This window comes from Hyperolius riggenbachi, chromosome 3, assembly GCF_040937935.1.
Source record: "Hyperolius riggenbachi isolate aHypRig1 chromosome 3, aHypRig1.pri, whole genome shotgun sequence".
NCBI lineage: Eukaryota > Metazoa > Chordata > Amphibia > Anura > Hyperoliidae > Hyperolius > Hyperolius riggenbachi.
This window is the reverse complement of record NC_090648.1, coordinates 257,066,497-257,093,977: the sequence shown is the minus strand read 5'-3', so window position 1 is coordinate 257,093,977 and position 27,481 is coordinate 257,066,497. Positions and strand designations below refer to the sequence as shown.

The 27,481-nt window shown below is 42.3% G+C and overlaps 1 protein-coding gene and 1 long non-coding RNA gene across 2 annotated transcripts in view; one reads left to right on the top strand and one right to left on the bottom strand.

Annotated features, from left to right (window-relative positions):
* The window catches only part of GNAI1 (G protein subunit alpha i1), a 109,251-nt gene that overhangs the window by 80,388 nt on the left and 1,382 nt on the right, over positions 1-27,481 (top strand). Inside the window, exons 4-8 of the mRNA XM_068276191.1 lie at positions 542-699; positions 16,272-16,400; positions 21,036-21,165; positions 23,837-23,990; positions 26,075-26,281. Of these exons, the coding sequence (XP_068132292.1) occupies positions 542-699; positions 16,272-16,400; positions 21,036-21,165; positions 23,837-23,990; positions 26,075-26,265 (762 nt within the window). The 3' untranslated portion in view covers positions 26,266-26,281. The remainder of the gene's footprint in view (positions 1-541; positions 700-16,271; positions 16,401-21,035; positions 21,166-23,836; positions 23,991-26,074; positions 26,282-27,481) is intronic.
* The window catches only part of LOC137563569 (uncharacterized), a 75,582-nt gene continuing 64,085 nt past the window's right edge, over positions 15,985-27,481 (bottom strand). Inside the window, exon 3 of the long non-coding RNA XR_011030381.1 lies at positions 15,985-16,105. This is a non-coding gene — a long non-coding RNA (uncharacterized lncRNA). The remainder of the gene's footprint in view (positions 16,106-27,481) is intronic.

The following is a 27,481-nucleotide window of genomic DNA, read 5'->3' as shown; positions in this document are numbered from 1 at the left end:
AGGGAAATCGCATGCGGTTTCCCCATGCGTTTTTGCCGCAAATTCGCATAGGTACCAATGTAAATTCACACGGGCAGTGACATGGTTAAAATCGCATATACCCTCACCTATGCGAATTCGCGGTAAAAAACGCATGGGGAATCGCATCCGCATGCGATTTCATCAGCGGTGGAATCCAGGCGATTCCGCACCGCAATAGTGGAAACGAGCCCTCAAGTGTCCTTGAGTTTAAAAATGGTCAATAGTTCATGTATGTTCCCTGCCCTCAGAAGTTGTATTCTGCCAGGGAAACTTTTATGGCTGTAATTTGCTTATCAGTGATGCTTAATATATTCCCAACAAGGAACCGACAAGACAGAAGCTGTCACTTTCATGCCTAGAACTGAACTCTTTCAGTCAGCAAAATAAAACAGCCTGGTTATTAATCTTTTGTACTGTACATACACGTTTATCTCATGATGCCACATGTCACATCGGCTACACTTTAAGTGGACTGTTGTTATTGATTGATCTTTACTTAAAAGCATTTTGTTCCTGACAGGATGATGCCCGTCAACTTTTTGTGCTGGCTGGAGCTGCAGAGGAAGGATTTATGACTGCAGAGTTGGCAGGAGTCATTAAGCGCTTATGGAAAGATGGTGGAGTACAGGCTTGTTTCAACAGATCAAGGGAATATCAACTTAATGACTCTGCAGCATAGTAAGTATTCCGAATCATTTCATTGCTAATCCTATGATTACGTGGCATTGTGAGATTCATGAAATCTGTGCTATGATGGTAGGTGGTGCTTTCCTGGTTTGGTATTGGCCCACTAACTTGTCAGACAACCTTACTAGGTTATGGAGACGACTAGAATTAATCATATAGAGTTTAAAGCTGGTCAAATGCACAATACTTTCTGTAGGTGGAAGACAAGCAAATGTCTATGGTTAGTTGCTGTCTGCAGACTACCACATAAGCGTTTGCAGTAACTATGCATTGTTGACCTTTCTACTCACACAAACCTTGGACAAGCTTTAATGCTACTTCATACTGTTAATGTTATGAACCTTTGTTATCTGTGGATGTGGCAATAGTTTTTATGCTTATTTGGCTGGGTCATCTCAGAAGTGGCTAGCGGTAGTCATGGAACAACCACTTCAGGTCCAAATATTGATTAATGTGCAGTAATTGTATGTTGAAAACCATGAAGCAGGGTAGGAGTATAGTACAATTATTTACATTGCCTGGAAGCCAAAGTTCAAGCACACTACTGTTTTTAAAAAACAATTCACTGCTTTAATTGACTATAAAATCATATTGACTGAACCTCCTGTTAATAGTTTTCCGTACTCATATTTTCTAGCAGTTGTTGTCCTCTCTGGGCACTGCCACCTTACAGAGCTACGTGCTGTTTCCCTTTGTGCTTTTCTTGCCGAGACCATGCACTGTAGTAAATATGCACACGCCTTTGGCTGCCTTGGCATACCTCATGACCCTTTCACATAAACACTGAAGCACAACAAAGCCAAGTCTTGACATCATGGGGAGGAAAGCGCTTTCAGACTTGATGTACTGCGGTTTGTTTGTGACTGGGAATTTAATGATCTTCCTCTTACTAAAGCTTGGGGATTTAAAGTGCCTGGTTTAATTTAAAGTGAACCGGTGTCCAAATCCTGTGCAGTAAAGCAAAGCTGTGAAAATGTTATACCTATTGCCTTCTTATGATTCATCTGACTTTTGTGCTATCTATCTATACTTTGAAATTGTCTTTGATTTTATAGAGTGAGAATGACCATAGTTCTTAGTCATAAATAGCACCTGCTGCTTTATGCCTCACTAAGCTACTTCACTTGGCTAATTTCATCATATCAATTCATGTAGTATTGTTGACGGGTTACAGGATAACATTCTCTATTTAATCTGGTATAGCTGTTCTGTAGAGACAGGATGTTTGATGAGCAAGTGTAAGAAGTATTTGTGCTGGTTGCCTAAAGAAAACTGTATCATATGCAATGGTGGAAGTAGGACAATCCTTTCATACATCAGATATTTCAAATGGGAATTCTAAATCCTCCCTAGCCATTAAGAATGAAAATTTACTAGAATCTACCACTCATTAAGGCCAGGGGCACACTAAAAAGCACAAAGGGCTATCACAATCGATGGCATGTTGTGTCAGCGATTTGTTGGTGATTTTGTGCTGCATTTTCTGGCGATTAATGTAAATCTTATACTATGTATTGGAGTTCAAATGCTCACAAAATGCTGCATGTCCTGCGTTTGCAATCTTCAAATTCACAGTGCTTCCAGTGGGCTCACCTCCATACACTTTTAATAGCAAAGTGGTTTTTAAAGTGCTGTCGAATTTCAGAACTCCAAAATCGCTCAACAAAGTGTTCTAGTGTGTCCAAGGCCTAAATTTGTGCAGGCATTGAGCTTGGTAAACACAGTTTTGTGTAGGTTTGCTTTCAAGGTTACAATGTTGATGTATTTATTTTTGAAGTCACAGTTCTATTAATGTCCATTACTGTCCATTTTACCTCTTAGCTGTCAGTATGCTTCATTTTAAAAAATTGCTTAGTTAAACATTTCTTCTCCCCCACTGACAGACAGTATAAGTATAAAGAACACCCAAATGGCCTCAACTTCTTATCTCCATTATCTGGAAGTAATATGTGACTCTCTGGCCTCTCATTTATGCCACACATTACCTTACTAACTAGTTCCTGCTATTTACATCTCAAAAGTATATTCCAAATTTGCCACTTCCTCATAGAAGAGGGTACTAAAACCTGCCCTATTCATATCTTAATTGCTGCTATATTCTGTTTTGTGGCCTTTAAAAAGAAAAGAAAAAAAAGCCTCTCCAGTCACTACTGATCTCCTCTACGGCTCTCGTGCAGAAGCAGTACTGTTTTCCATACAGTTAGTGTTATTCTGAAATGCTGCACATACGCTAATTATTCTGCAATTTTTATTATAATGGGAAAGCATCAACTGTACACATTCTCTCTGGGTATGTCTTCAGATGTTTTTGCTGTATTTGGATTGAAAATTTATGATAACAGAGGCGCCAAATTAGAGTAAAACCATCTAAGATCAGTTTAAAAGGTATACAAAGACCAGCCAATGAGTCGTTTTATATATATATATATATAAATAATATAATTTATTATTGAATCTACAGTAGGTGCTAGGGCTGCACGATTTTAGGGAAAAATCGAAATTGCGATTTTTCTCTCAGAAATTGCAATTTCGATTTTTCCCCGATTTTTTTTTTTTTTTTTTTTTTTTTTTTTTTTTTTTTTTTTTTTCAAATGCTGGGGGGGGGGGGGGGGGGGGGAGAGGTTGGTCCGCACTGCCCGGTCCTGTCCGTAATACTTTGCTTCTGGCCCCGCTGTGCGCGGATTGGCCAGAAGCAGTGAATATGTATGAGAGTTAATGAGCGGGGAAGGGGGGGGCGGATCCACTCCAGCAAGCGGCCGGGCACATGCAGCATTACCAATCACTGGCTAGCGATTAAATGACGGCAGCGGTAGGCGGAGCTGTATGCTCTGTACAGCTCCGCCTACCACTGCCGTCATTCCATCGCTAGCCAGTGATAGGTAATGCTGTATGATGTGCCTGGCCGTTCGCTCTAGTGGATCCGCCCCCCCCGCTCATTAACACTCATACATATTCACTGCTTCTGGCCAATCCGCGCACAGCGGGGCCAGAAGCAGTGAATATGTATGAGCGTTAATGAGCGGGGGGCGGATCCACTAGAGCGAGCGGCCAGGCACATCATACAGCATTACCTATCACTGGCTAGCGATGGAATGACGGCAGTGGTAGGCGGAGCTGTACAGAGCATACAGCTCCGCCTACCGCTGCCGTCATTCCATGCTAGCCAGTGATTGGTAATGCTGTATGTGCCCGGCCGCTCGCTGGAGTGGATCCGCCCCCCCGCTCATTAACTCTCATACATATTCACTGCTTCTGGCCAATCCGCGCACAGCGGGGCCAGAAGCAAAGTATTAAACAGCAGACCGAAAAAACCGATGGTACTGACGATCAGCAGATCGTCTTGCCATGAACCGTGGTTTCGGTTTTAAACCGAAAAACCGTGCAGCCCTAGTAGGCGCTGGGCCTGAAAATTGATACAGCCTCGTGTATCTCCAACACTGATTGCCTGATGAAGCGGGCACTTGACCCGTGAAACGCGTTGCATGCCTGGAGATTCAATAATAAATTATATTATTTATATATAACGACTCATTGGCTGGTCTTTGTATACCTGAGGGTGGTATCCACCAACCCCCCTCCTTTTAAACTGATCTTAGATGGTTTTACTCTAATTTGGCGCCTCTGTTATCATAAATTTTCAATCTGATCTAGTCCACCCTTGGTGGAGGGGTGTATCCCCATTTCTTCCTGTCTACAGAGAGCGACTTCTTAATACTTGAGTGGGGTCAGGTTATAATTCTCCCCACCTGTGTATCCAGTGGTTGCCTTTGTGGTAACCCAGACTTGTGAGTATATTACTTGTTACTGTAATATTGTAATTCAATTTTTGTGACATACTACACCATATTGGGCTCTCGGTTTCAATTTTTGTATTTCTCCAAGCCACTTTTTGCTGTATTTAGCTGTCATATTTGTATGAATTTGTAGTCATTTTTCAATTTTCTTCCAAGCACCTTTCAACGTCTATCCAATGCCTGTGCTGGGCACTAGCAAGTGCTCAGCCAGTGAATGGGAGCAGCTGACAGGCAGTGAATTCACTACCTTCAGCCTCCCATCTAAAAGGGGCCTGAGAACTAGGAGTATGGTAGCCACACTGCAATGTGAATGTATACAGTAGAGTCACAGTATGACGACTAATGCCTTCATCAGGGATGCACAACCAGTGAATGAATGCACCTTTCACCCAGACTGTCACGGGGAAAATGCACTTTATCAGACATTAATGCACCTGATAATGGCAACCTTGGACATGCTGCTGTCTGTATGGCTCTTGAATACCATTCAGCCTCTTCTGGTGCCACTCCTTCAGTATGTGGCTGCTGCCTGTACTGCCTAAGGCGACTGTTGGTGTGTGTGTATATACTGTACTAGGGATGGTCAATTTTGAGTTGATGCAAGTGTATGCAACTTGGAAATAGATTAAATACATAAATATAATAAACAGGCGCTGCAGCACACAAAGCTATTATTTATTGAGCAGAGGATAAATTAAACAGTTGACTGGAGCAGTTTCATTTACTCCTTGCTCAACAAAGAAGAGCTTTGTGTGCTGCAACTCCTGTATTTATAATTCATACATTGAGGACTGTATTCCTCTGTTGCAGAACACTGCTCCTGGTGGAAATTAGGCTGTTGTGGTGCTGTTATTCCCTGTTTGAGTATTCAAAATCTGTTGTGATCGAACAGCGTGCAGCATCCCAACACACTGCATGCAAATCAGTGTGTTGCTGCAAAATGCACGCATTAACAGTGACAAGTGAAACAGACTGAGTGCTTTAAGGCGTTGACTAGACTCCTGGAAGCATGCTTGCTGTAGATGTGAATTTTATATGTCACTAAAGCCAGAAGATCTGAAACATACAAAACTAGAATACCTTTGTGGTACTGTATTTGGCAGAATTGTACTCGTTTTCTGTTAGTACTTGCAGTGTACTGATACTTTATGGTTCATTTACATATTGATGCCATTACCTCAGTATCCTATATAGTAAAAGCCCTGTTGCTGCGTCTGCCTGTGTCCCTGCGTCCGTATCGTTCTGCTGATACGTGGCATATGGGCATTAGTGCATTTGAGGCTGAATGCATGGGGTTCAGGTCACATCCATAGACAAGCATGCGGATACGCAGCCACGGACGAGAAGCGCAAAGTGCTGAGGCACTGCTTTCTTGTGCCTGTTGACCTCACAGCAAATAGACTTCTAAAATTGAAGCAGAAATGGTGGCAGAAAGCCAACCATTCTTTTCTGTTTTTAAGTTCTTGTGATTGTGGTTTGATTGGATTTGTGACTGTAGATTTGTGGTCAAGCATATTGACCCCCTTTTTTTTTATTTTGGTGTCAGTGGCTGACTCGTACAAGTTTTCTGTTGGCTCCTGTATTGGACTATTTGGATTCTAAATTCCATAACTACTAGTTGTCCACACCTAGGGGAAGGTTTGTGTTTCCAAAGAATAGTTCTCCACCTTGCTCAGCTATTTCCACAGAAAGTGTATGCGGTAAATAAGTGTTGCTGTACTTTTCTGAAAATCGAACTTTAAACTTGGTTGTGGGTATAAAGTTGACTGGATTGAGGCAAGGCTTCTTGGTGCGCACCGCGTAGAGCCTGAATGGGACGTTGCTATAGCCACAATGCTATAGTGTGCGCCCATGTAGCCTTAATTTGGGGTTTTTGGCGTTTGCCGGACAACAAATTACTGCTCCCTCTGAGTTGCAACGGCTCGGGGGATTGGAGGGGGGGGGGGGGGAATAGTAATTAACGCCGCCTGGAATTTCACCCTGTGCCACGGGGAGGCAAACTGACATGTACGCCACTGGATGACCCTGCATCTGAAAAGCGTTTTGTAATTTGCTAATTAGGATTTCATGGCTTTCACTTGTACATAACTACAAATTTAGGTCACAGAATCTTGACATGAGTTTCAGAACAAAGAAGAATCTGTCAGAGCAAGAGAATAAATCATTTAGACCTTGTACAATTTTAGTATGTGCGTGTTAAGTTTGACATTCTGTAGTTTGCGAGAGACAAGTGATCTAGCTTATGGAGTTTGGAGAGAGGTTCAGTTGACAGATGTATAAATACGTGACGGCAAGTTAAGATTTGTTGTCAGTTTGAAATGTTATAATTGTTTTTTTCTAAATATTGCCTTTAAGTAGTAACATTAAATTAAATTAAATTTTTGTTCTCAATTGCTAATTATTTATTTATGCATGTTAGAGCTGCAATAAACCATAAGTTATCCGTCTGCCCAGTAAAGAAAGTTTCCTGCTATTCATCAGCAAAGCTAGTTTTAAACTATTCTATAGAAATATTTGTTATGGCCTTTCCAACGCCTTGTGAAGCGGCCCTCCTCTTCTATGGAGACAAGGGAGGACAGACAGAAATTGTTCCACTGGAACTCTTAATGGGAACTACAGCAGTGGTGGGCCATGTAATATCTAACCCAGCTGATTGCTGAAGGGGGAAACTGCTGATATAATGGAACCAGGCTTAGGTTTGTACTGTTCCTCACCCAATGCTTTATTTCACTTACTGCCCATCCCAAGTCAAATAGTGTGTACACATCCATAACAGTTTCCTGCAGTGATTGGTGCCAGATAGCTAGCGCAGCAGTTCTGGCATGTGCATATACAGATTTGCCACTCTGCTACAGCCAAGCGATATGTACTGTATTTGTAGATAGAGGAGGAAGGACCATAATGCAGTCCCGGAAGCCTTACGGAAACTAAAGTACAGGGAGGGCTGAGAGTACTCTCCCTCGAAGCAGGTAGATCTGTTTCGCTGCACCAGGGCTGTGGAGTCGGTCCAAAAATCCTCCGACTCCTCAGTTTAGGATTCCACCGACTCCTCGACTCCGACTCCTCTAATTTGCATATTACAATTTTGTTGATTAAAAGTATGTAACATGAAATTCGTCTGGCGACTGCCAACGCTTAGGAATTTTACAAGACAACTGAAGTGAGAAGGATATGTAGACTACTATATTTATTCCCTTTAGACTAAAACTAGTCCTTGGTAAGAGTACTTGTAAAAGGTACAAACCGGAACAAAGAACATCTATCAGGCCCTAGGCAATGTAAGTGTGGGTACATGTAAGAATGATGTGCAGGTACTCTGCAGGGGAATGAGGAGATTCTTCCTCTATTACACATTTTTCATGCACAATCTGAACCAGGTTTATGGGTGATAGACACCTCTGTGTTCAATGTGCACAGCATTCTCAGTGGATTCCCTGCAGCTCTGTGGGGAGTGCATATGTAGAGTATAGTACTACTGTGTAACAAAGTAAACCTGAGACAGATGAAATTAAAGTTTTATACATACCTGGGGCTTTCTCCAGCCGCCTTCAGGATAATCAGTCCCTCGTTGTCCTCCTCCACCACCTGGATCTTCTGCTATGAGGTCCAGGTACTTGAGCCAGTCGGGCGTAGTGCGCATGCACACACTCCGCCGCCAGGAGCATACTACACCTGTGCAGCACTATTGCACAGGTGCAGAATGTTCCTGGCTGTGGGAGCGGCATGCAGCCGGACAGCGCTGACTGGCTGAATTACCAGGACTCATAGCAGAAGATCCGGGTGGTGGAGGACAGCGAGGGACTGATTAGCCTGAAGGGGGCTGGAGGAAGCCCCATATATGTATAAATCTTTAATTTTCATCCGTCTCAGGTACCCTTTAATTTGTAGTCACCAAACCAAATTTTAACATCATATCAAATTATTTGATTTCATCAGCAAAGGGAGTGCATACATTTGCATAAATCAGCATCAGTGCAGAATTATTTCCATCTCATTGACCATCTCTATTAGTGACACAGCTACACATCAGGCTTTATTCTTACAGCATAGATGTTATTTAGTATATATAAGAGATTCCTGTGTACACATCATATATACTGTACAGTCACAATCAGATATGTATATCTGACCTTAAAAATATGGGGACTGCTTTATTGAAGCAGCACAAGTAACTAATTTTGATTGGTTTATTTCATTTTTGTGGACTAAGCACAGCAATTGCTGTATATATACATTATTTTTAATGACTATTATCTGAGAAATAGAACATTTTATCATATTTTCTATTTTAATTACAGTTACAAATTCATTAGGAGTCGGAGTCGGTGCATTTTTTCCCAACTCCGACTCCAGGCACCCAAAATTGCCCGACTCCACGACTCCGACTCCACGACTCCGACTCCACAGCCCTGTGCTGCACTACCCTTTCATTCCCCACCCTCCTGCTGCTGTGTACTCCCTCTTCACTGTGGAGAGGTGGTGGCAGAGCAGATGTCCTTGTTACCTGTCCTCCTCCTCGAGTCTTCAGTGTTTGCTTTAATTTAGTCTCTGCCCCTCCACTTGGCACCATCGAGGGGAGGGATGTAAAGCAGACACAGAGGACAGTACTGGTGAGGGACACAACTATGAGAGCCAATCTGCACAGGAAATCACTTTGCAAAACGCTAGTGATTTTCCTAGCGTTTTGCGATTCCCTGCATGAATGGCAGGGCTATGGAGTGGGTACAAAAATCATCCGACTTCGAATCCAACCCCTCAATTTATGGAACCTGCGACTCCAGGTACCCAAAAATTGCTCCGACTTGTCTCCACAACCCTGGTGAGTGGGGCCTAAGTGTTCTTTTTTTTTTTTTTTTATTCAGGGCGGTGAAGTCGGAGTTGAGGTGTCTGAGCAATTTTGGGTACCTGGAGTTGGAGTCAGTCGGTGGTTTCATAAATGAGGAGTCGGATGATTTTTGTACCAAATCCACAGCCCTGGTTTTATTCCCACTCTTTGCTTGATTTGCACAAGTCTCTCTGTCCAGCTAACAAGAATATTGCATTGGTCACTTGGTATAGCTACGTATCTTGGGCTGGCTATGACGAAGGTATTCTCTCAGCACATTTATAGAACAGATGAGCTGGCATCAACTGTGTTTTTATTAGAAAACCACTTAGCTCTGAACTTGACATACTAGCTCTGTGTAATCTTCTAGGACTTTACCGATATGATGTAGGAAAAAACAAAGCTGAAAAGGTAGTCTGTTTTTAAATAGCAGCAGAGCTTTTGTCCACCCACTGTTTTATTTCTGTAGCATAATTATTCCTATGACTGAAGCATGATGCACTATTTACTTGTTCTAAAAATAAGTGAAGTATTTCAACAATGTACAGAATGGTCCATCCTTGAAAGGAAGCTGCGGAAGCCCTTGTTATGTCTTGGTGTTAATGGTTTCATCTTGATCGGTACACTGTATTTATGTAAACAATATCCCAATGTACATCCAGACTCAGCTTACTGTCGATACAGTTGTTAGCCACAATGGGGTAACTGATCGGAAGGAGAGAGAGAGAGAGTATTAGACTCTCGGTCCAGGTGGCCGACACCATCTCGGATGAGAAATCTAGCGTGTTCTCAGGTTTCTGCTGAGGTCAATGCTGATAATTTCTTTTTCCCCAAAAATCTATTTTTACTTTATTTTGTGATAGACTAACCCAGACAATGGGGGGAGGGGGCGGCACCAATGAACATGTCTATTAACCTCCTGAGCGATAATCCCGAGCTGAGCTCGGGGTATATCGCGCAGGAGGATTTCTCAAGCCCTGGTGGGCCGATTTGCATAATTTTTTTTTTTGTTACACGCAGCTAGCACTTTGCTAGCTGCGTGTAACTTCCGATCGCCGCCGATCCGCTGCCGCTCGCCGTGCCGCGCAGCCCCCCCCCCCCCCCCCCCCTCCCCGACCCCTTGCGCAGCCTGGCCAATTAGGCCAGGCAGCGCTGAGGGGTGGATCGGGACTCCCTCTGACGTCACGACGTCCAAGACGTCGGTGACGTCATCCCGCCCCATCGCCATGGCGACCGGGGAAGCCCAGCAGGAAATCCCGTTCTGAACGGGATTTCCTGCTTACTCTGATCGCTCGAAAGGCCATCCCTGCCCACTGGAGATATGCTTGTAGCTTTCTTGAGGAGTCTTAAAGGACAACTGCAGTGAAAAGAATATGGAGGCGGCCATATTTATTTCCTTTTGAACAATACCAGTTGCCTGGCAGCCCTGCTGATCGGTTTAGCTGCAGAAGTATCTGAATAACACCAGGATTAAGCGTGCAGCTAATCTTGTCAGATCTGACAATAACATCAGAAACACCTGATCTGCTGCATGCTTGTTCAGGGTCTGGGGCAAAAGTATTAGAGGCAGAGCCAGGCAACTGGTATTGCTGAAAATATTGCCAGGCTAGCTTAAAGAGGAACTTCAGCCTAAACAAACATACTGTCATTAAGTTACATTAGTTATATTAATTAAAATGATAGGTAATCTCTTACCCACCCTGTTTTAAAAGAACAGGCAAATATTTGTGATCTCATGGGGGCAGCCATCATTTTGGTTGAAAGGAGGTGACAGGGAGCATGAGACACAGTTCCAACTGTTCTGTGTCCTGATCAAAGCTCCCAGCTGCGCGCCCTAGGCAACAAGAACATCATTAGATATCCCATCATGCTTTTGCACAGCATCAGAGGAAAAATGCCCAGGCAGATTTCTTCTGTGCAGCTAAAAATGAGGCTTGGGTAAGAAAAACAAAGTTCTGATGCTGTGAAACTGTTAAACACCAAGCCTTTTCAGTGCTGCTGAGTAGATTTTTAGTCTGGAGGTTCTTCCTGGGTCGTGGCTTGGCTTCCGACAGAAGGAACCTAGCAGAGGCAGGGAGCGGCAGTGGGAGCCTGTAATGGAGGCGGCAGTGCGGAGGAGGATGACTCTGGTATACAGAAGGCTAGCGACAAGCAGATTGTTGCTAGCCTAGCGATATTTTCAGGGGGGACAGCAGAGCCATGTGGGGGCTAGCAGTGGCAAAAGGACACGGAGGCATGTCATTGTGCACAGGACATGCCTCTGTGTCCTATTAAGATTTAAAAAATTCCTCCTTCTGTATCTTTAAGTTACAAAGAAATTTAAAATATTGTATGGTGTGTGTGGCCATCTTAAAGCCTGGGGCACGCACTCTTTTCAGATAAGCTTCTGAGCAGTAGTTGAAAAGCTTGTACTGTTCATTGGAGGAGGAAGAACAGGCAGGTTTAGTCAGAATACAATGCTCTTATTTGTCAGTGTCATTTAGGCCTGCCAATTCACTAAACAGCGGGCCTCTCTATCTCTGTATAGATCAGTTTCGCAGTTGTGACCACACTATTGGAGGGTGGGGGGTTGTGAGGCTGCATACCTGTATTAGTCTTAACTCCACCTTCATATCCAGCAGACCTGCACAGGATTGATTTATGTTGCAAATCACAATCAGAATTTATTATCGCCAAGTACAACTGTGGATTGTACCCGGAATTGGTTTTGGCGCATACAGGGTCGTTTATGAAGAAACCCGAAATAGCATACTGTTAAGCATGGCACAAGCATACATGGGACAACATTACATGTGCGTACAATTAAGCAGAGTACAGCATTGCATACAGTTAAGCATGGTACATACATATAAACCAGGGCTGTGGAGTCGGTCCAAAAATACTCCGACTCCTAAGTTTAGGATGACTCCGACTCCACGACTCCGACTCCTCTAATTTGCATATTACAATTTTGTTGATTAAAAGTATGTAACATGAAATTCGTCTCTTAACTGCCAACGCTTAGGAATTTTACAAGACAACTGAAGTTAGGATATGTAGACTACTATATTTATTCCCTTTAGAATAAAACTAGTCCTTGGTAAGAGTACTTGTAAAAGGTACAAACCGGAACAAAGAACATCTATCAGGCCCTAGGCAATGTAAGTGTGGGTACATGTAAGAATGATGTGCAGGTACTCTGCAGGGGAATGAGGTTGTAAACAGACAACACCTCTGTGTTCAATGTGCACAGCATTCTCAGTGGATTCCCTGCCGCTCTGTGGGGAGTGCATATGTAGAGTATAGTACTACTGTGTAACAAAGTAAACCTGAGACAGATGAAATTAAAGTTTTATACATACCTGGGGCTTCCTCCAGCCGCCTTCAGGATAATCAGTCCCTCGCTGTCCTCCTCCGCCACCTGGATCTTCTGCTATGAGTCCAGGTACTTGAGCCAGTCAGACGTAGTGCGCATGCACACACCCCGCCGCCAGGAGCATACTACTTCTGCGCAGCACTATTGCGCAGGTGCAGAATGTTCCTGGCTGTGGGAGCGGCATGCGGCCGGACAGCGCTGACTGGCTGAATTACCAGGACTCATAGCAGAAGATCCGGGTGGTGGAGGACAGTGAGGGACTGATTAGCCTGAAGGGGGCTGGAGGAAGCCCCAGGTATGTATAAAACTTTACTTTTCATCCGTCTCAGTTACCCTTTAATTTGTAGTCACCAAACCAAATTTTAATAACATATCAAATGATTTGATTTCATCAGCAAAGGGAGTGCATACATTTACATAAATCAGCATCAATGCAGAATTATTTCCATCTCATTGACCATCTCTATTAGTGACATGGATACACATCAGGCTTTATACTTGTAGCATAGATGTTATTTCGTATATATAAGAGATTCCTGTGTACACATCATATATACAGTCACAATCAGATATGTATATCTGACTTTAAAAATACGGGGTCTGCTTTATTGAAGCAGCACAAGTAACTCATTTTGATTGGTTTATTTCATTTTTGTGGACTAAGCACAGCTATTACTGTATATATACTGTATATATACATTATTTTTAATGACTATTATCTGAGAAATAGAACATTTTATCATATTTTCTATTTTAATTACAGTTACAAATTCATTAGGAGTCGGAGTCGGTACATTTTTTCCCGACTTCGACTCCAGGCACCCAAAATTGCCCGACTCCACGACTCCGACTCCACAGCCCTGATATAAACAATAAAAACAATTAAAAGCAAAAATAAAAAACAAGACAGAGGGCATTACAGCATACACGTACAGTTAACGTAATACAAACATAGCAAAGCATACACTGATAGCAGGAACAGAAAAGAGTGGGAGTGGAGGAGCAGCCTGAGAGCTGATATGAGCGCTGCCATTTTCGGCACTGGACGCTACACAGCGACACGCTACCAACAAGACAGGTGCTACCGATTGTCCATGAAAGTAGAGCGAAAGCTGAGGGGCATCATGATGGAGGCGGACAGCAGAGTTCACTCGGACCAGGTTGCCCGAGGAATAGCGCTCCTGATTTCAAGTCCGCACGGCTGGGTAATGAGGGTAGAGACACAGTGGGGGCCCTGTGGGACCAGGGGGCACCTTTGCTGGGCAGCAATGGTGGACGTGGGGCCAGGGGCCACCCCGGCTGGGTAGCAGTGGTGGACAGGCCAGGGGGGGGTTACCTTTGGTGGTGGCAGGACACTGATGCCCAGATGCAGCAGCCAGCTCCACTGGGAAGAGGGCAGCATCACCTCCTCTGTGGCTGCGATGGGGCAGCATCAGGCCCTCCATTGACGGTGGCGTGGCCGTGCTGGTGTCCTGGTCTCAGGGCGACCCGTGAATGCTTTTGAAATAAAGTTATTTACTGTGGCTTTTAGTGATGAAGTCCAATACAGCTTTTGCTTTAAAGCGGAATATAACCCTGCATTTCAACTTTGCTCTAAAACATTATTTACAGCATATTATATGCAACCAGCATTTTTTTTTTTACTAGACCAGCATTGGAAGGGTTAAACACACAGCTTTAAAGTTCCTGGAGAGAACTGCTGCCGCATCCGAAGCTTACATAGGTACATTTCAGCAAAACAAAGTGTAACAACTGTGGAATGTGACTCACTCTCTCTGACTGCAGGAGCTGGAGGACAGCCAAAGAGTGTGTAACATTCACCACTTGCTACATTTTGTTTACTGAAATGTATCGATTTAAACGTCGGCTGCCGGGAGCAGCTCTCTCCACAGAACTTTAAAACTCTGTGTGTAACTCTTCCAATGCTGATCTAGTAAAAAAAATGCTGGTTGCATATAATATGCTGTAAGTAATGTTTTAGAGCAAAATTGAATTGCAGGGTTGTATTCCGCTTTAAAGTCCAGTTTTGGGTAAAAAGAGGAACACCTCTCTAACCTTTTTGACTTTTTTTTGCAGAAACATGAGTAGTGAATAACCAGTAGGTACTGTCTTGACCATAAGACACACTTTTTCCCTACCAAAGGGAGGGGGCAGGGCCATCAGTGCGTCTTATGGTCAGAATAGTACAAGATTCGGGCCCAGAGCCAGGTGTCTGCCCCCACATAGCGGTCCCCGTGGCAAACTGGCACACTCTGAGGGGTGAAAGCAGTTAAGATTCCGATGCTCAAGTGAGATGAAAAGAGATTACGGCTGTGAGCACCGATCCACCAGTGGCTTTTTTACAGAGGTTGACCGCTTTTTGTCTCTCCTCTGTAGCACCCCTATGGAGTAAATCAATGCCTGCATACTCCACCAACGCAGAGCAACACGGACGGACGTCACCCATGGCCTTTGCCTATTTGGAGGGAGAAGGCAGGGCTGTTTTGCTGCAGTCCTGAGCTCTGGGAATCTTAATTGCTTTTACCCCTTGAAGGCAACACTATATGAGATTATAGTAACTTTGTGTGTAACTGTACAGGGGTCATTGGTGTATAAGCTCTCCTGACCCTATAGCCAGAGTGAATTGCTCATTGCTTTATGTTGGTGAAGGCTTGGGGGGTGTTACTTTGGCTGAACAGCTGGGGGGGCAATGGCTCCACAAGATGCCCCTGCAGTATGGACGCACCAGGTTTATTTTCTCCTGGTTTTTGTCCTTTAAACCTAACTGTGTCTTAGGGTGCGAAAGAACGGTAACTGCTAAGCCTTTTGTTTCGAGGGTAACTGACTAATATGCAAACCAATACATTGAACATTTTATTGCCCTGTCCTCCTTTACTGATGAAAATTGCCTAGTTCTATGCTAGTATGACATGCATCAATCCACTTCTGGATGAAGCTGTAACATGATTCCAGCCTCATACACAAGTACGAGGCATGTCGCCTGGCGAGGATTGGTACACAATCCCTCGGGTGACATTGCAGGGCCTACAGGCTAGTAACCTGTTGTGTTACACACACACACACACACACACACACACACACACACACACACACACACACACACACACACACACACACACACACACACACACACACACACACACACACACACACACACACACACACACACACGATTATTGGCAGAGACAATGGTTATTAGCTGAGTTTCATCTAGCTTGTGTATGGGGCTTTGGTTACTGATAAATAAACTGTGCTTGGAGTTTGACATGGAGAAAAAAACATTGCACCATTTACTTCCTGTGATCTTCACCTTGATCAGATAGTTTGAGTATAACTTTCCCTTACATTATTGAATCACTGCCTTGAGAATAGCAGTATATCAGATGTTCTGTTCTCCTGCTGTTTGTTCTGTCAATTCAAATGCTGAAGGAAAAGAGAAAAAAAAGAATTCACTCACCTATGCACTGTATGTACTATGGAAGTACCTCTTTAGAAGTCTCTTGTAAAGTAGACATTTCTGTTTGGAAGGATTTTCATCTCCTTTGTATTTATCTTGACATGTCAATGATTATTATTTTCTTTTTTGCAGTTACCTCAATGATTTGGACAGAATAGCGCAGAACAGTTACATACCCACTCAGCAGGATGTTCTCAGGACTAGAGTAAAAACTACCGGTATAGTGGAAACACATTTTACATTCAAAGACCTTCATTTCAAGTAAGTCTTTATTATTTTTGTTTTGTTTTTAGTGTATAATAGCAGTGTTTTGTACAGTGTATAAATACATTTCCATTCAATATGATTTGATTTTGAATTGGTTCCACAAGATCTGTATCCCTAGCATGTCTGCTTTTGTGGCAAGAGCATTTAATATTATTTTTAGCAGAGCTGTTCACGTGATTAATAGTCTGTGCACACTGTGCTTAGTTGCGCTGTATGTGGATTAATTCTCAAGGTTTTTATTTTTTGTGTGTGAGCTTGCTGTGTGTGTTGCATGGATTCAAGTGACCTTATTTATCATGTATAAAGCTCTTTTAAGGACAAGGCGGACTAATTCCAGGAGCCGGGTTGTCAGTTTTGAAACAGCTTGTTTTGACACAAACATTTGATGCAACATGAAGAATATCTGTAGGTGCTTTGTTTTTTTTTTTTTGGGGGGGGGGGGAGGGGGGAGGTGAACTTATCAGTGACCATGCTGAAATTATTATCAGTATAGTGTTTATAGTGGCTGGATAGTGTATTGGTTTAAGGGCTCTGACGCAGGAGACCTGAAATCTCAACTCTTCCTGTTCAGTAAACCAGCACATATTCTGCAAGGAGTCCTTGGGCTAGGCTCCCTTAGAACTGCTGCCTACTGAGCGCACCCTAGTGGCTGCAGCTCCAGCGCTTTGAGTCCGCCAGGAGAAAAACGCAAGAAAAATGTTGTTTGTTTTGGAACAGCGTACATTTTACTGTTCAAGCTCTGCATCAGGTCTTCTTCTCACGCAGCTGCAAGCTCTATGCTTGCATGCTGCCAGCTCCTGCTGCATTTCAGGTGATCAGGAGTATGGTATGTAGCATAGAATGAGTGGCTGCTGGTAGAAAGAGGACAACCCAACACAGCACTGAAGCAGGTAAATATATGCTGCTTTACCATGAAGGTGGTAAAGATGGTGCTGTGTATATGACTGGCCACATATGCGGGAGGGAAAATGTAACATCATGGGGCCCCATAATTTGTTTCGCGGGGGGGGGGGGGGGGCACTGTTGTTTACACCCCTGTTGTTGTGCCTTTTTTAATAAGAAACAATTTTTGACTGCTTTTTATGAGACAATGGGGAGGGTGTGGAAAGGGTTAAGTGCTTTGTTTACACACTGAGTATGGAGGAACTGGATAAGAATAAACCCTGCTGGAGATATACATCACTGACCCTGGAAGAGTAATCTGGAGACTGCCATAATTATTACATTTTAAACAATGAGTTTCCTGGCTGTCCTGCTGATCTTCCTAGCATCAGTAGTGTCTGACAGACTCTCTCCTAAAGCAAGCTTGTAGTTATTGTGGTCACAACACTTGAGTGCAATAGTTATTCTGGCTAAAAGGCTTCAAGTATTGGAGGCAGAGGATAAGGTGCACATGTAAAAAGGGTGCCACGCTAATTTGGGCACCGGAGATGGCCGCTAGTAGAATGTTGGTAAAATTACTGATATTCTATTATTGGACATTGGCATTGCTTAACCTAACCCTATTCTCACATGAGCCCTCACTCTACTAATGCCTAACCTACTCCCACCCACTCTACCCACATAATCCACCAATATATAACACTCAACCTAATCCTATTCTCACCTGAGCCCTCCCTCTACTGATGCATAACCTACCGCCACCTCCTCTACCAAAATAATCAACCAATATTTAACACTAAACCTAATCCTATTCTTACACACTAACTCTACCTCTACCAGTGTCTTTTATTAACCTAATGATGAATGATTATCTGCCAAAATTATCCCTCAGGTTTGTTGTTCAAAATACCCGAGCACCATTGGGGATCTTTCATTTATCGTTCCCCTAAGCTGTTGTTTGTGCTTATGATTTATATAGACGAAACCTGAAAGATTAATCGTTCATCAGTAGTTTCCAGCAATATTAATTCAGTGTATACATGACTGTAGACATGCTGCTGTATCCTCGAGTGGGCAGTTTACCATGTCCACAGTTTTATGTTCACGCTGATAGCTCGCTAATAGGCATGGAGAGGGAAACGCACACCGTTTTAAACCATTACCATAAAAACCGAAGATAATGTGAACTGGCTGTAGACTTCCATAGGATGTCCATGTGAATGCATTCCCCTCAGTGCAGAATAACAAATGTGAAGAGGACAGGTGAGATCCTTGCCACAGTATCACAAATGTACTACTTTTATAAGTGAATATTTTCAGTGCAATTTGATGATTAGTTTATGTGCTGCTCCCAGGCTTCCAGTTAGCAGACTAATTTGCTCATATATGCTGCTCCTGAGTAGTAAATGGTCAATGAGATACATATATCGCTGGTTGGCATGCAAATTTATGCTGCTTGGAATTGGGCCAATTAAAGCGGTCAAGGAATGCATTACATTGTCCCAATCCCAATACAGTATAGTCCCCAGTATCCGGCACCAGCGGGGATCACCCAATGCCAGATACATGTGCTTGCCGATTGCTTTAGGAACCAGCTAAAAAAAGCACAAATCTCTCCCTGCAAATACTTACCGCGCCTCCAGCGATGTCTGGCAGTCTCCATACTTCTTTGCGGGCTCCTAACAGCTTTCTGGTGCCTCCGTGCACGCAAGTCGGCAAGTCACATTACCCGCATCGGGTCAGGTGACATGCCAGCTTCTGTGCACCATACCGGAAAGCTGCCACAGGGAGGTACAGGGAGGCTGCCAGAAATCACTGGCCAGTGTTGAGACTCCCAGTTGTCTGAATTCCGGATAACGGGGATTCTGCTGTATGCACCCTGCTGGTGTGAAAGTCAGTGTTATTTGCATCTCCTTGTCCATCTCTACTCGAGAGTATCTTGAGCTATAATCGCTCATATTAGACCCACAGGCAGTTCTCACTGCAGTCATAGAAAACCAGTTCAGCAATAACACTACAGTGACATGCGTAGTCATCATGGCACAAGGATATGTTGAGACCCGCACATGTTTAGAGCTGTACTTTCATCTTGCATGTAGAGACCTGTGTGTTTGTTATGGCTTACCTTTCCAGATGGCAAATACTTTTTTTGATTGCGATTTTTGTGTAATATTGTTTTGTTATTGTGCAACTGTGCTGTAGTCACTCTTTATTTTTCTTCCTCAGCCTAACATTCTCCACCCTGGAAGTATGACTTTTATTGTTTAAATGTAGTGATTTAGTCTACTTTTAGAACAGTTTTCTTCTGCTTCATTAGCTATATCTGCTTTCTCTGATGTAACTACAGTGTACTGCTACAGGTGGACCTGTCATCAGTGCATTAATCTGCATGGACATAAAATGCTAAAGCATCTGCTTGACTGATTGTAGTTTTTGTGGACCTTGTACTTGCATTGCTGAAGAAGTACAGCTCTTACTGCCCATTACAACTGCTCATATTTTTGTTTAACTATAGTGTTATTGATCCCAAAAGCTAGAACTGATGTATCAGCGGTTTTATTCCATGACCAAGGATTGCTGTTACTACCATCGCTATTAACTGGTTTCATTGACACGTTGATTATGGTTTCCTAAATCGCAGACAAAACGATGACTTAAATAAATAAAATAAATAATAACAAAATGGGCAAATGGGAAAGGTCCTATTTAAGTATTTGAATTAGCAATTTACTGCTGACATGTCCATTTTTAAAATGTGCTTCTTAGTTTCTGATCCGTATTTTAAAAATTATACAAAAGTAATTCAGGAAAGGTCTTCACTGAATGCACTGCAGCAGCATCTTAGTTGCCACCCAGATCAGTGTTGCTACATTGATAAAGGCACTGGAATATGTGCGACAATGGATGCACTAACGCAGCACATTTGGTTCAAACCAGCTCTTAAATAGAACTGGAGGCGGGTGTTAACAAAAAGATACTTACCTTCTTGAATCCTCATAGGCTTCCTGTGTCCTCCTTGAGAGCGCTGCCTCCGCCCAGGGCCCTCTTGAAGTTAGTGACCACCATCCTCTTCATACAGGAGCGCATCTGTGCTGAACCCATGCAAATATGACAGCACCTGCACAGTAACATGGTGCTGCTCCTGGATTAGTGGCTTTGGCTTGCTGTGCAGGCATGGCCATATTGGCACAGTATGTCCATGTTCATACATGGCTCTTGTCGGATATGTTCCAAAGGTCTGCGCTACAACATGGGGGGAAGGTGGGCATAGGAAGCCTTTGGATCCTCTTCGTAGGAAAGTATCTATCTTTTTTTGTTTCAATCTGCCTCAGCTATACTTTATAAGTGAATGACTGCAAGTAGTTCTAGGCTTGTAGTAAACTTTATAGTAACCAAATCTTTTCTGTTTGGATATGAGTGGTATTTGTCTCTAGGCTATTGGAGAGATTCTCCTTGCTTCTTGTCCTTGTGAAACCAAAGGAAGCTACGTGATCTGTCCAGGGGCAACAAGTAGTGTCATTGTTTCTCCACGCTACTAAAATGTTTGTACTGCGATTTCTTGCTGTTGGCAATTGAACATAAGGTGAGGAGAAATAGCATTGACCTGAGATAATTCCCTGCTCTTTACTGAACTACAGAAGAAATGCTAAGGTTCTACTTTATTAGCCAGTTATTTAGGTTTAGAGCCTGATAACTAGTATGCTCTGGAATTGATTTGACATCTTTATTCTTGCATTTCTCTTTCAGGATGTTTGATGTAGGCGGTCAAAGATCTGAAAGAAAAAAGTGGATTCATTGCTTTGAGGGAGTTACAGCAATCATTTTCTGTGTGGCACTGAGTGATTACGACTTGGTTCTGGCGGAAGATGAAGAAATGGTAAGTATGCAGCTTAGATATGCTCAAGGTGATAATCTGGATAAGTATCTAATGTTTAACTTTGGCACAAAGTCTTCAGATATGTTCAATTCATGTATTTTCTTATACTGTTGAGCATATTTCCTGCGACCTTGTGTAAACCACCTCATAGTAATACTGTATATTGTGGTTTGTGCAATGCCTGTTTAGAGAAGTTAGTTTCTATTTTAAGTCACTATTTTGCTTGTGTGATTACTGGCATCAAAATGATAGGACTTATAAGTAGACCTCCAGTCAAGATACTTCATTTACTGTACTTTTGTGTGGAGTGGGAAGGCATTAAAACCTCTCTTATGTTTGTGTCTGCGAATTCCCCTCACTTCCTGTTGCTGGTAGGAAGTGACTGAATCTCTTCAGTGATAAGTAAGGAATCATTACTAGTAGTGTGGGAAAGAACTTTTGTAACCCCATTTAATCACTTCCTGTAAACAGTGCTAACACAGGGAGTGTTTGTGTGTGGTGCGGATCTCCTTAACAGGAACGTATGTTTAACACAGGTTCTAACCATTTCATGCTCTGTCAAAACTAAATAAAAACTTTTTTTTTTTTTTTTTTTAATGTTTGTACTTCTCCCAGCTAGTTGTATAACAGTACTTTTTTCACATACATTCTTTGAAGTATGACATGGGCCTCAATTCACGGAGCATTATCAAACGTTTATCAAACACTTTATCAAACATTTGACAATTTACCTCATGGGTAAAATCTCATTTTAAATTCACTAAGGTGTTATATATTTATCAAATGTTTTACCGATAAAACGTTCAACAAATATACAACACCTTAGTGAATTCAAAATGAGATTTTACCCATGAGGTAAATTATCAAACGTTTGATAAAGTGTTTGATAAACGTTTGATAATGCTCCGTGAATTGAGGCCATGGTGGTCATCATTAAGGTTAGACTTATAGGAAATGCAAATTTCCTGTTTTGCATTAGTTGTGTTCAGTAATGTTAAGTTAATAATTGCGATTACACTAGCAGCAACTAGTGGCTGCATAGTTGTATTTGTATATCTCTGCTACAGAGTAACTTGTCTGCTATAGCTCTAATAACATTGTTTAAAAATTAATATTCATAATTATGGGCTAGAGGTCGTACATTGCTATGCATTAATTATATGCATAGAAAATCAATACAACTAGTATGAATAGACTGTAACGGACAGTAGCTTGGACTGCAGTTCCACATACCTCTGAAATGTCGTGTGGTTCAGCATTTAGTGCAACATTTACTATTTTAACAAATTCTACTTTATAACTGAAAAGACTCTCTAGTCTCTGAGTCAAGACATGACCGCTGCAAAGACAATTAGCTTATTTAGTATCGTAACATATTTGCAGTTGTGATGTATTGTAAACACCTCCAGGATTGGAGTTGTCTCTATTAGGTGTGGCAAAGCATTCCAAAGGGTAGGGACAGCAAGATGCTGGGGATACACGATAAGATTTTTCAGCAGATTTACTGTCCGGTCGTTTTTCTTATCAATTTCCATTCACTTCTATGAAAAAAACAATCAGAATAACGATCGGAAATGGATTGGACCTGTTGGAAATGATCTATCGGACCATCTGCCAAATATCTCATGGTGTATTCCCAGCATGACAAAGCTCCGGCTCCAAACGTTTTGAGTTGGACTCGTGGGTGGTCAAGATATAAGATACTGTTTATCTGAGGATGTGGGAGGTGAGACAGTTGCAACACATTATTCTTCTGATATCTGAGGCCTAGATTGTGTAGAGATGTTACCATGACAATTTTGAAGAAGATTCTCCGTTTTATGGGGAGCCATTGTAGTGAGCAAAGGATAGGTGTTATGTAGCAGTGGTGGGGTTGGTATGTTAACAGCTTTGTGATAGCATTCTCTACTAACTGTGGGCAGTGCGGGTCTTTATTTTGAAGTCCTTTACAGAGGGCATTGCAATAGTCCAGCCATGATGTGATAAGGGTGCTTAATATTTGTAATGTTCCTTAGGTGAAAAAAAGACAACAACTCTCCCTGGCAAAAGCTACTTATTATTTTTTGCATAGTGGTGATAAATTTAAAAATGTGTCAATCAGCTCAAAATATATCTTATTATAAATGTCCTCTTTACTGTTATTTAAAACAGATCCGAGATTAAAAACTATAACAAGTAACTTGTCTGTCTATCTAATCTAAAGTTTAGATAGTTTACACAGAAAATCTAGCTGCAAACCGATTCAACAGTTTGATTATTTATTTCTGGGATGCAATGAGGGCAGACCTGTTCTGTTTGTCACATTACACACTGGCAAGCTGATAGCATCTCCAGCCCTCAGCCCGTGACAAATTCACCCCCCTCTCCTCCTCCCCTCTGCCTCTGAAATCTCTGGCTAGTAACCTCCTCCTGCCCAGACTGATCTCCCATAAGCCCTTGCTACAGTGCCGCTGGAAAAGCTGTGGGCGAGGCTTGTTTAGTTTATAGCGAATTAGATTATTAAAACAAAACAAAAAAAAGTATTTGGCTTGAGGAACGCCCTATAAACTATGTGAAAGGAACACAATTATGCAATGAGTAAAAGTTTACCTCCTGACATATACTAGATATGGCGCTGTGCGTTTCTGAGACTTATGTCCTCCTAAATTGACATCTGTTCTTCCCTTTTCAGAACCGAATGCATGAAAGCATGAAATTATTTGACAGCATCTGCAATAATAAGTGGTTTACAGACACCTCCATTATTCTTTTCCTAAATAAGAAGGATCTGTTTGAGGAGAAAATCAAGAGGAGTCCTTTAACAATCTGCTACCCTGAATATGCAGGTACGTTTTAAGCCCCAGGCCAACCTCCTATATTTTTCATTTTTGCACGATGGTAAATGTGAATTGATTAGCACTGCATGTTTTGGGAATAGCACGTCTGTATTTTTGCAATAAATCTTATTAAAATTCCTTGATGACTGAAGCTATGTACGCATGCTGGTTTGAACTCGGCCAGATGGATGGCAGACAAACATCGCCTTGGCCGAGAATCTTGACAGATACTGGCTTGTGTACAGAGCCATCCGACACCCAAGCACCGCACAATCTCATTGTTCTCCCCACTCCCCCACCCAGGGTAAACTACTCCGTCACTTGTCCCTCCGTCCCCCTCTACAGCTGCAGACCATCGCTAGCCTGGTGGCTACTGATGTATTTATACAACATTGCACTGTTGCCCAGGGGATCGAAACCAATGCCTGCCAGGCAACAAAAATGCCCCCATGTGTATGAGGCTTGAGTCCTGTAGCTTTACAGGAGGGAAAGCAGTCCAGTCTGCTCCCTCACTTTTCAAACAGATTGACTCTTTGTGCCCTGTACTTTTAGCTACACCACACTGTTACAATAAGAATCTGCCGAGTTGCAGTGCGGGCCACAAAAAGTTACTCTCCAGTGAAGCTGGTTAGCAAGAAGCAAATCAACTCTCACACGGATTAAAAAAAAAACTGTATGCAGCTTGAAACTGGGCCATTCAGTTTCAGCAGGTAGTAAATCTGGTTGGTCTGATTTCAAGCTGCATGAAATGTGCATGCAAGTCAAAATTATTTGCATCTCATTGACAATTACTGTTCAACAGTGTGGGAAGGTGCTGGACATTCAAAATTGCTCTGTAGCTGGAAATGCCCGTTTGCTGCCAGCTCCATGCTTGCTGTAGGGTTGTCTAGATCCTAGGTTCTCAACGTGCGGTACGCGTACCCCAGGGGGTACTTCTGATGGTTCCAGGGGGTACTCAGACTTGCTATACTTAACCAAGAATAACAAATTTAGAGTTTTAGAAAATGATAAATCCCATTTAAACAACACCAAATTAGTATTTTAGCTAAATAAAAGCAATAGTAAATGCTTGGAAATTGTTTAGAACCAATTATCATGTAATATGATACATACATTTGTCAAGGGGTACTTGCGATAATGTTTACTATACTAGGGGGTACGTGGTGAGTACAGGGTTTAAACAGGGGTACATACTAATAAAATGTTGAGAAACACTGGTCTAGATCACGTTGCTGATTATTTTTACAAAGGGAACTTTATAAGGTTTCCTGTTACGATAGATGTTCTATTTTGTTTTATAGTAGTAGGAGTCTAAAATGGATGATTGATCTGCAGGTAGCAGAAGAACATGTTATTTTGTGTTGCATACTTTTTAATTTATCCAAAGAAAGCAAGTTGTTAATTGCAATAATATCCCTGGGTCTAGAAATTTTTGCGGTCTGGTTTTGTTTGGAAATAAATAAGGAAAAGCTTACTCCACATGAGTTTCAATGGTTATATTTTTCCCTGCCTTAAAGAGGAACTCCAGTCAAAATAATGTAATAAAAAAGTGCGTCATTTTTACAATAAATATGTATAAATGATTTAGTCAGTGTTTGCTCAATGTACAATCTTTCCTCTCCCTAATTTACATTCAAGCATGCAGATGTTTCTGGCATGATTAGCTCCCTGATTGGTTCAGGTGTGTGATTTAGACATTGCTGCAGCCAAATAGATTAGTTAGGACTGCCAGGCAACTGGTATTGTTTGAAAGGAAGTAATTATAGCTGCCTTCATAGTCCCCTTGCTTCAGGTTCTCTTTTAACCCACTATGAGATGCGTAAAAAAAAAGCAGAATACCAAGGAAACTTTCATAGAGGGACAGAAATAGAAACTATGGTAACCTCTGTCCAGGCTGGAAGTCAAACCAGGGATGTGAGCATTCAAGCCACTATGTCCATTTGCTACATTATGTCTAATCTTCATTCATGGGAGCAATTTGTATTAACCAGAAAATGTACATTCAACCCTATGGTGTTATTTATATATTACTGAAATTTACCTCATGTTCCTCTAATTCCTGCACTTACATATTTTGTTTTTTCCTTACTAAGGTTCAAACACTTACGAAGAGGCTGCTGCGTATATACAGTGTCAGTTTGAAGACCTTAACAAAAGAAAGGACACAAAGGAAATCTATACCCATTTTACCTGTGCAACAGATACGAAGAACGTGCAGTTTGTATTTGATGCAGTAACTGATGTCATCATTAAAAACAATCTCAAAGACTGTGGCCTTTTCTAAAATATGTCATTACATGGTAAGAAATCTCAGTGGGCAAATTGTGGAGGTTTATTTTTTTTGTGTTTTTTTTTTGTTGTTTTTTTAATATTGCAGCATTCTTCTGTTTTTATCTTATAATTTTGTTCGTTTTTTTTGTTTTTTTCTATTGATGCCTGATCGTTCTATTCTTTTCCCAGTATCTTGACTCCGAGTATATCCTATCACAATGTTTATTGCTTGGTATTGGGTACTATGTTCTGGAACAAAAACAAAAAGTAGTCTTTTTTTAACCTCCCTAGTGGTATGGTTATGTCTAGATTTTAGAGTATAAAAGCCGTGCAATTTTTTTCACAAGCTTTTAGACCCTAAAAGCAGAAAAAAAATCATACTGCTAGATAGATCTGTGGCAGCCCTGCACTTTACTTTCCCTGGATACAGCGCTGCAATTCTCCCTCTGTCCACCGAGTGATGCTCTACCCCTATACTGAGATCGCAGTCTGACATCATGCATCAAACAGTGATCTCGCCACAGTCTTCGAGAGCCCCGGAGGACCGGAAGATGAATGGCTGCCAGCGTCTGGATCCCGGGAGAGGTGAGTTAAACGCCCGCCGAGCATAGGTTCTGCATATACCTCCCGGTGGCTACCTAGAGTCTGACTTGGGGTTACCACTAACCAGGTTAATAAAACATTAAGCAGATCTGCCACTTCTGTTTTATACTGGTCTAAATTGTAATGTAGATTTGAAATATGGAAATATGTATGTATGTGTGTGTGTATATGTATATCCCTTCATTGTCAGAAGAGATCACATGCAGAGGCTGGCAGCCCCTTGAGTGGGTAGTATTTCCAGCCACACCTGAGCTCTGGCCAGTGGCGTAGCTAAGGAGCTGTGGGCCCCGATGCAAGTTTTACAATGGGGCCCCCCATGCACTCTATACATAGCAATTGAAGCGGCGCACTAAAAGCTGCCAATAGCAACTACAATGTCAGAGGTGCAAGAAGGGGATGGGGAATAGTTTGTTAATGATTACCACTATTCAAAGTATCTATATAAATGATTATTATGAGCACAGGACCAATATAGAGATAATACTGTAGTTGAGGGAGGGCCATTCGGGGCCCCTCTGTCCCAAGGGCCCCGATGCGGTCGCTACCGCTGCACCCCCTATTGCTACGCCCCTGGCTCTGGCTGCATGACAGTAGTGTGAGTTGTAGGTAAAGAAAGGCGGAACCAT